This window comes from Nerophis ophidion, linkage group LG02 (assembly GCF_033978795.1).
Source record: "Nerophis ophidion isolate RoL-2023_Sa linkage group LG02, RoL_Noph_v1.0, whole genome shotgun sequence".
NCBI lineage: Eukaryota > Metazoa > Chordata > Actinopteri > Syngnathiformes > Syngnathidae > Nerophis > Nerophis ophidion.
The window spans coordinates 6,907,117-6,917,116 of NC_084612.1; the positions used below are offsets into that span (position 1 = coordinate 6,907,117).

A 10,000-nucleotide genomic window follows, 5' to 3' on the forward strand; every position below is an offset into this window, starting at 1 on the left:
TATATACATACATACATACAATGTGTGTATATGTATGTATGTATGTGTGTATGTGTATATATATGTATGTATGTATATATATATGTGTTTATATGTGTGTATATATGTGTGTATATATGTGTATGTATATATATGTGTGTGTGTGTATATAAATATATACATATATGTATATATATGTATTTATGCATATGTATACACATATATATGTATATATAAGTATGTATGTATGTATATGTGTGCGCAAAGCTGTGACATCAACCCTCACAAGTATAAAACTACTTTTTTAAAGTAATCATTTCTTACTTCCATCATGAAAATAAATCATGATGCCGAGCGCAAATCATTATGTCAAGACAATGGCACTAGCATTTACTTAATTTAAGAATATTTTTCAACATATTGAGCTAAAAGGTTTCTTTTTTTTTTCTACCAAGAAAAGTGCACTTGTTATTAGTGAGAATATACTTATTTTAAGGTATTTTTTGGGGTTCCTTGAGGTTAGCTACTTGTACTTGTTTTGGAAAGTCTTGACAAGCCGAATTTTCTTTTTCCATTGGCAGATAATTTTGCTTAATTCAAATAAAATACCCCTCATTTTTGTATTTTTTGTTGTTGTTTTTGAACACTGACTTTTTAGCCATTTTACAGCGATTTCAACACCTCCGAATATGTTCATGAACACTACAACTAAGATGCACGTTGCAATCAAACAGCCGGTGCGTAAGAAGTAAGATACTTACAGTCCCGGTCAAAAGTTTACATACACTTTTAAAGAACATAATGTCACAGCTGTCTGTAGTTTCCAAGTTTCACTGCAATAAGGCACTTTTGGTAGCCGTCCACCAGCTTCTGGCAAGCTTCTGGTTGCACTTTTCACCACTCAAGCTTGCCAGAAGCTTGTGGATGGCTACCAAAAGTGCCTTATTGCATCGCAACTTGCCGAAGCGACGTGTCACCAAATATTAACATTGCTTTATGTATACTTTTTGACCCAGCAGATCTGGTCACATTTTCAGTAGACCCATATTAAATTCATAAAAGAAGCAAACTTCAGGAATGTTTTTTTTTGTGACCAACAAGTATGTGCTCTCTTTTCCTTTCTTCCTCCAAGTGGAGGAGTTCAAGTACCTAGGAGTCTTGTTCACGAGTGGGGGAAGAGTGGATCGTGAGATCGACAGGCGGATCGGTGCGGCGTCTTCAGTAATGCGGACGTTGTATCGATCCGTTGTGGTGAAGAAGGAGCTGAGCCGGAAGGCAAAGCTCTCAATTTACCGGTCGATCTACGTTCCCATCCTCACCTATGGTCATGAGCTTTGGGTCATGACCGAAAGGATAAGATCACGGGTACAAGCGGCCGAAATGAGTTTCCTCCGCCGAGTGGCGGGGCTCTCCCTTAGAGATAGGGTGAGAAGCTCTGCCATCCGGGAGGAGCTCAACGTAAAGCCGCTGCTCCTCCACATCGAGAGGAGCCAGATGAGGTGGTTCGGGCATCTGGTCAGGATGCCACCCGAACGCCTCCCTAGGGATGTGTTTAGGGCACGTCCAGCTGGTAGGAGGCCACGGGGAAGACCCAGGACACGTTGGGAAGACTATGTCTCCCGGCTGGCCTGGGAACGCCTCGGGATCCCCCGGGAAGAGCTAGACGAAGTGGCTGGAGATAGGGAAGTCTGGGCTTCCCTGCTTAGGCTGCTGCCCCCGCGACCCGACCTCGGATAAGCGGAAGATGATGGATGGATGGATGGATGGAAGTATGTGCTCCAATCTCTCAAAAATAAGAGTTGTAGAAATGATTGGAAACTCAAGACAGCCGTGTCATTACGTTCGTTACAAGTGTATGTAAACTTTTGACCGCGACTGTATAGTAACGACACTTTTTAGGGCGCAACGACGGACTAGATGTAGCAGATGTTGAAGTGTGATGATTATCTCTCGTTTATCATCCAAAACTAGCGCTATCTATAGCTATAGCTTTTTTTTTAGGGGGGTGGGGGGGGGGGGCGGTATGGTTGGGATAGAAACAAAAATATTTTGAAATTTAAGGCAGACAACAGATATATGATGTAATGCAGGGGTCTCAAACATGCGGCCCACGGGCCAATTGCGGCCCGCTAAAAGTTATTTTGCGACTTTGATACAACAATTTAATGTATGTGCGGCCCGCGAGTTTAATATGAACGGAACTTGACAGCCTCATACTTCCCAACGTTCCCAATTTTCCCAGGAGTCCCTTTAATATCAGGTTATCCATTATCTGGTAATCCCTGCCGACTGCCGATATTTACCCAATCAACAATACTCAGGGGGTTCCGCAATGGCACTGTTCTTAACGCCCTCTGAATCCTGCACACACAGCGTGCAATCCTAATTGATTGTTACATGTACCTGAACAGTACACATGTGTGATGTTGCAAGACATATTTGGTCAACAGCCGTAAAAAAAAAACTTTAACACTGTTACAAATATGTGCCAGACTGTGAACCCACACCAAACAAGAATGACAAACACATTTCAGGAGAACATCCGCACCGTAATACAACATAAACTCAACAGAACAAATACCCAGAATCCCATGCATCCCTGAATCTTCCGGGCTACAATACACACACCCACGCTACCACCAACCCCCCACTTGTGTCGGTTGAGGTTGTGTATATTGTAGCCCGGGAGAGTTTGGGCAACAAGGTGTCCTGGGTATTTGTGTTGTGTTTAAGTTGTGTTATGGTGCGGATGTTCTCCCAAAATGTGTTTGCCATTCTTGTTTGGTGTGGGTTCAAAGTGTGGCGCATATTTGTAACAGTGTTAAAGTCATTTATACGGCCACCCTCAGTGTGACCTGTATGGCTTTTGAGTAAGTATGTCTTGCAGCCACTAACGTTGATCAGCACAAGTCTCGCACAACATGATTTAGGAATTGTCACTTTAGTTGTGTTATGTGCGCAATGACGAGTTGTAGCGCACTAGTTCTCTTATAGATGGTACGCTATGTGAAGGTATGCCAAGGGTTAAGTGAGATTTATCAAAAACATTCTAAAAAATAGCAGTCAGTCATAAATACTTTATAAATATGTTTATTGGATAACACTTCAACAAAATATGAATGTAAGTTCACAAACTGTGAAAAGAAATGCAACAATGCAATATTCAGTGTTGACAGTTAGATTTTATTGTGGACATGTTCCATAAATATTAATGTTAAAGATTTCTTTTTTTGTGAAGAAATGTTTAGAATTAAGTTCATGAATCCAGATGGATCTCTATTACAATCCCCAAAGAGGGCACTTTAAGTTGATGATTACTTCTATGTGTAGAAATCTTTATTTATAATTGAATCACTTGTTTATTTTTCAACAAGTTTTTAGTTATTTTATATCTTTTTTTCCAAATAGTTCAAGAAAGACCAGTACAAATGAGCAATATTTTGCACTGTTAAACAATTTAATAAATCAGAAACTGATGACATATTTGCTGTATTTTACTTCTTTATCTCTTTTTTTCCAACCAAAAATGCTTTGCTCTGATTAGGGGGTACTTGAATTAAAAAAATGTTCACAGGGGGTACATTACTGAAAAAAGTTTGAGAACCACTGTTGTAAAGCAGTGGTCCCCAACCACCGGGCCGTGGCCCAATTGGTATCGGGCCGCAGAATAATTTTCTAATCATTTTTATTTAAAAACATAAATAAATAAATAAATAAATATTTGTATTTTTTATAATTAAATCAACATAAAAAACACAATATACACTTACAATTAGTGCACCAACCACAAAAACCTCCCTTTTTCTTGACAAAGAAAAAAAAATAAAAATAAATAAAAATAAAAAATAAAAAAACAAAAAAAACAAAAAAAACGATCTCCATGTCCCCCGGGCCGCGGGACAAATTATTTAACGTTGACCGGTCCACGGATACAAAAAGGTTGAGAACCACTGTTGTAGAGGACAGGACGTTAAAGGCAGTGCAGTCACAGCAGCCCTTAATAATGTCGGCCGGGTGAAAATTGGGACAAATTCGGGAAAATGGTTGCACTGGTAGATTGTCGGGAGGTGCACTGAAAATCAGGAGTCTCCCGGAAAAATCGTGAGGGTTGGCAAGTTTTTTGCTAGGGCGGGAAAGCCATTCATAGAAGGTGAATTCATTAAAAAGTGCATGTTAGATTTTTTAAGAAATCTTTTCTTGCGGCCCAGCCTCACCCAGTTTCTGCATCCAGTGGCCCCCAGGTAAATTGAGTTTGAGACCTCTAATGTAATGGATAGGAATAAAATAAAGCATAAAATAAATAAAAAAATAGCACTATAAATCGTTCTCAACAGTTCACAAATGCTCTTAACGTGCGGGGGTAAATAAACGTGTCGGAATAACAATGAATGAATGAATGAATGTTTAAGATGGACAAAGCGTAAAACATACGCAGAGAATATCTGCAATTTGTGGACGACAGCAGGGGGCGAACAATAAGGAAGCGTTTGCTGCTGTTTTTGTTTATAATTAATCAAAATTTATTATTGGGTAAAAAAAAAAAAAAATCCCATCATGCATTGTGTCCTCACAGCATAGAAGACGAGTCCGTCCTGAGACTGGTGGGCCTGGTGAAGCACCCTCAGGTGATGAGCTGCATCTACATCACCTTGTTCCTGGTCACCATGCTCATCATCTCACAGCAGGTGCATGCCCCAAACCCCCCCCCAATTGTTTCAGTGCTACAGCCGTGTGCACGTTTCTAACCCCGCCCTCGCCCCCGCACAGAACGAGTCGTGCTTCCGCCAGGACTTCCTGCTCAAGTACAAGAACCACACGGAGCAGGACGAGATCGAGACCCGGGAGAACCTCAACCGCCTGCTGCTGGAGAACGTGCTGCCGGCCCACGTGGCCTCGCTCTTCGTCGGGGAGAACAAAAAGAACGAAGTAAGACATCTGATTTCAGACATTTGTTTAAAAAAAAAAAAAAAAAAAACATCCCAAAATTCCTGGAATGCAATTTTTTTTCCCCAACACAAAAGTATTTTGATCTTAAGAAAATTCTTAATATTTCCACGTTTAATCAACACATTTAAACCAACCCAGCACCAAAACATGAAAATCAGTTTTCTCAGAATTTCCCTTTTTCAACCCCCAATTTTCCTAAAGTACCACTTTTTCAAAACAATTCTTACTACAAGTACAAAACCCAAAACCAGTGAAGTTGGCACGTTGTGTAAATGGTAAATAAAAACAGAATACAATGATTTGCAAATCCTTTTCAACTTATATTTTAATTGAATGGACTGCAAAGACAAGATATTTAATGTTCCAACTGAGAAACTTAATTTTATTTTGCAAATATTCATTAAATAAGAATTTAATGGAAGCAACACATGCAAACACTGTGTTACATCACCTTTCCTTTTAACAACACTCAGTAAACGTTTGGGAACTGAGGAGACCAATTTTTGAAGCTTTTCAGGTAGAATTCTTTCCCATTCTTGCTTGATGTACAGCTTAAGTTGTTCAACAGTCCGGGGTCTCCGTTGTTGTATTTTATGCTTAATAATGCGCCACACATTTTTAATAGTAGACAGGTCTGGACTACAGGCAAGCCAGTCTAGTACCCGCATTCTTTTAATATGAAGCCATGCTGTTGTAACACCTGGCTTGGCATTATCTTGGTGAAATAAGCAGGGGCGTCCATGATAACGTTGCCTGGATGGCAACATATGTTGCTCCAAAACCTGTATGTACCTTTCAGCATTAATGGTGCCTTCACAGATGTGTAAGTTACCCATGCCTTGGGCACTAATACACCCCCATACCATCACAGATGCTTCCTTTTGAACTTTGCGCCTATAATAATCCAGATGGTTCTTTTCCTCTTTGGGCCGTAGGACACGACGTCCACAGTTTCCAAAAACAATTTGAAATGTGGACTCGTCAGACCACAGAACACTTTTCATCTTTGCATCAGTCCATTTTAGATGAGCTCGGGCCCAGAAAAGCTGGCGGCGTTTCTGGGTGTTGTTGATAAATGGCTTTCGCTTTACTTAGTAGAGTTTTAACTTGTACTTACAGATGTAGCGACAAACTGTAACTACTGTATTCTGAAATGTTCCTGAGCCCATGTGGTGATATCCTTTACACAATGATGTCCCTTTTTGATGCACTACCGCCTGAGGGAACAAAGGTCCGTAATATCATCGCTTACGTGCAGTGATTTCTCCAGATTCGCTGAATCTTTTGTTGATATTACGGACTGTAGATGGGGAAATCTCTAAATTCTTTGCAGTAGCTTGTTGAGAAATGTTGTTCTTGAACAATTTGCTCACGCATTTGTTGACAAAGTGGTGACTCATACTTGTTTGTGAATGACTGAGCATTTCATGGAAGCTGCTTTTATACCCAATCATGGCACCCACATGTTCCCAATTAGCCTGCACACCTGTGAGATGTCCCAGATAAGTGTTTGTTGAGCATTCCTCAACTTGTTCAGTCTTTTTTTGCCACTTTTGCCAGCTTTTTTGAAACATGTTGCAGGCATCAAATTCTAAATAAGCTAATATTTACAAAACACAACGTTTTCCAGTTCGAACATTGAATATATTGTCTTTACAGTCTATTCAATTGAATATGGGTTGAAAAGGATTTGCACGTAATTGTATTCTGTTTTTATTTACGACTTGCACAACGTGCCAACTTCACCGGTTTTGGGTTTTGTATTTCCCACATTTCTCAACTGATTCAATTCTAGGGATGGGATTTATGGCTCTCTAAAGGGAGTCTAATCTTGAAAATCCTGGCCCTTTATGTTTCTGTTTTGAATTACTTCAAATTTTCATCGTTAAAATGTTCACCAATTCATCATACTCATTGATTTGGGGGGAATAATGGAAATTATGAAGATTTAATTTGGCTTGCTTTTGTTTTGTAAGCATCCCATAAGATGGTACCTCAACCCATTTTTTATTTGATCTCACCTAAGAAACTTTGTGGCATCGTAAAAATCACAAAGGCTACAAATAACCTCCATGCAAATCTAATTTACTGTATTTTTTTTCCATGTGAGTATTTCAAACTGTACGAGAAAAAATATATGGCCTATAAATAATACATCTGCAATACTATAATGTAGTTTTATTTGTACAGCACTTTAAAAACCAGTGGACCTAACTAAGTGCTGTACGGAATAATTATTAAAAAACACAGAAACTAACAGACCACAAGATACACCTAAAAATGGTGGAAAAAAAAAACAACAATAAAAACTAATGAAATGGAATCAATAAAAAGAAAAGCTAAAACCTAATAAAGTGGTATGAGTAAGGATAAGAAAATAAAAAATATATAAATCAATCAATCAATCAATCAATCAATGTTTATTTATATAGCCCCAAATCACAAATGTCTCAAAGGACTGCACAAATCATTACGACTACAACATCCTCGGAAGAACCCACAAAAGGGCAAGGAAAACTCACACCCAGTGGGCAGGGAGAATTCACATTCAGTGGGACGCCAGCGACAATGCTGACTATGAGAAACCTTGGAGAGGACCTCAGATGTGGGCAACCCCCCCCCTCTAGGGGACCGAAAGCAATGTCGAGCGGGTCTAACATGATACTGTGAAAGTTCAATCCATAGTGGCTCCAAGACAGCAGTGAGAGTCCCGTCCACAGGAAACCATCTCAAGCGGATCAGCAGCGTAGAGATGTCCCCAACCGATACAGGCGAGCGGTCCATCCTGGGTCTCGACTCTGGACAGTCAGTACTTCATCCATGGTCATCGGACCGGACCCCCTCCACAAGGGAGGGGGGGACATAGGAGAAAGAAAAGAAGCGGCAGATCAACTGGTCTAAAAAGGAGGTCTATTTAAAGGCTAGAGTATACAGATGAGTTTTAAGATGAGACTTAAATGCTTCTACTGAGGTAGCATCTCGAACTGTTACCGGGAGGGCATTCCAGAGTACTGGAGCCCGAACGGAAAACGCTCTATAGCCCGCAGACTTTTTTTGAGCTCTAGGAATCACTAATAAGCCGGAGTCTTTTGAACGCAGATTTCTTGCCGGGACATACGGTACAATACAATCGGCAAGATAGGCTGGAGCTAGACCGTGTAGTATTTTATACGTAAATAAAACAAAAGAATGAGCACAATATATAAATGTGAATGCAAATCTAAACAAACCCATGTAAAAAAACAAAAACAAAGTGCATCCAAATGTTGCCACGTTTCCTTTTGACTTGTGCTCATTTTGTGGGTGGGTGTGACCTCCATTCAGTCACATGGCGCACATGCGAAGGCAGCGTGGGCAATTTACATGTAAAGTACCAGTCGAGTGGGGGCAAAACTACTTGACTTTATATGCTTAATTGCGTATTCATTAAACCATATCCAATTGTATTTACAATCCGCAAAGTACGTGAAAATACCGTCTAAACATCCCCAAAATGCCACAAAACCACTCATCACACCATTCTTGCCAACCCTCACGATTTTTCCGGAAGACTCCCAAATTTCAGTGCCCCTCCCGAAAAACTCCCGGGGCAACCATTCTCCCCAATTTCTCCCGATTTCCACCCGGACAACAATATTGGGGGCGTGCCTTAAAGGCACTGCCTTTAGCGTCTTCAACAACCTGTCGTCACGTCCGCTTTTCCTCCATACGAACAGCTCGTAGGCCCAGTCACATAATATATGCGGCTTTTATGCACACACGTGTGACTACAAGGCATACTTGGTCAACAGCCATACAGGTCACACTGAGGGTGGCCGTATAAACAACTTTAACACTGTTACAAATATGCGCCACACTGTGAACCCACACCAAACAAGAATGGCAAAACACATTTCGGGAGAACATCCGCACCGTAACACAACATAAACACAATGGAACAAATACCCAGAACCCCTTGCAGCACTCACTCTTCCAGGACGCTACAATCCAATCACCTGCCAGCTGTGTCTCGCCGTCAGCACACGCCCCGCCTCTATCCGATGGGGCTCGTCCTCAGCACCATAGACGGATGCGGTGACCTTTTCTCCTGCATGCGCGCTGGCCACACCTCCCTCCTCAAATGTATCACAAAAATAAATGCACTGTGTGGAATTTCATATACCGTATTTCCTTGAAATGCCGCAGGGCATATAGTATGCGCCTGCCTTGAATTACTGCCGGGTCAAACTCGCTTCCCAAAATAATTAGCGCATGCTTAGTATTACCGCCCGGTCAAACTCGTGACGTCACGAATGACACTTCCCCTGTCATCATTTTCAAAATGGAGGAGGCTGATTTCAATACCGGTAAATTGAAATCGCATGAAGGGAAGAAGATTAAGAGCTATTCAGTAGGATTTAAGGTCCAAGCTTACATCACACTCAAATTTTTACTGCATGCCTTTGGTAAGTGCCGGAGTGAGAAAAGGTTTTAAAATAATTAGCGCATGCTTACTTTTACCGCATGCCTTTGGTAAGCGCAGGAGTGAGAAGAGGTTTTAAATTAATTAGCGCCCCGGCGGAAATTCAAGCAAATATGGTATTTACACTTTAATCATCTCTAATAATAAATATTACGTCATCGTAGATTTAAAAAAAAAAAAAAATGTTTTTGTTCAAATAAAGATAAATACTTAAATATCTGCTTGACCTATGATTTTAATCCAACAAATTGTTCCTGCAAACATTTTACAGTACATTTAAAAAATAATAATAATTTGCAAATAAAGATAAATACTTAAATATCTGCTTGACCTATGATTTTAATCCAACAAATTGTTCCTGCAAACATTTTACAGTACATTTAAAAAATAATAATAATTTGCAAATAAATATAAATACTTAAATATCTGCTTGATTTATGATTTTAATCCAACAAATTGTTCATGCAAAAATTTTACAGCACATTTAAAAAAAATAAAAACATTTTCAAATTAAGATGAATACTTAAATATCTGCTTGACTTATGATTTTTATCCAACAAATTGTTCATGCAAAAATTTTAGTTAGATTTTGTTTTATAGAAAAAGCCACTA

General features: G+C 39.9%; 1 protein-coding gene across 3 annotated transcripts in view; it reads left to right on the forward strand.

Annotated features, from left to right (window-relative positions):
• adcy7 (adenylate cyclase 7) overlaps positions 1-10,000 on the forward strand; it is a 211,624-nt gene that overhangs the window by 183,964 nt on the left and 17,660 nt on the right. For all 3 annotated transcript variants that reach the window (XM_061876926.1, XM_061876945.1, XM_061876935.1), the window contains 2 exons: positions 4,553-4,664; positions 4,747-4,905. In XM_061876926.1, coding sequence (XP_061732910.1) covers positions 4,553-4,664; positions 4,747-4,905 — 271 coding nt within the window. The remainder of the gene's footprint in view (positions 1-4,552; positions 4,665-4,746; positions 4,906-10,000) is intronic.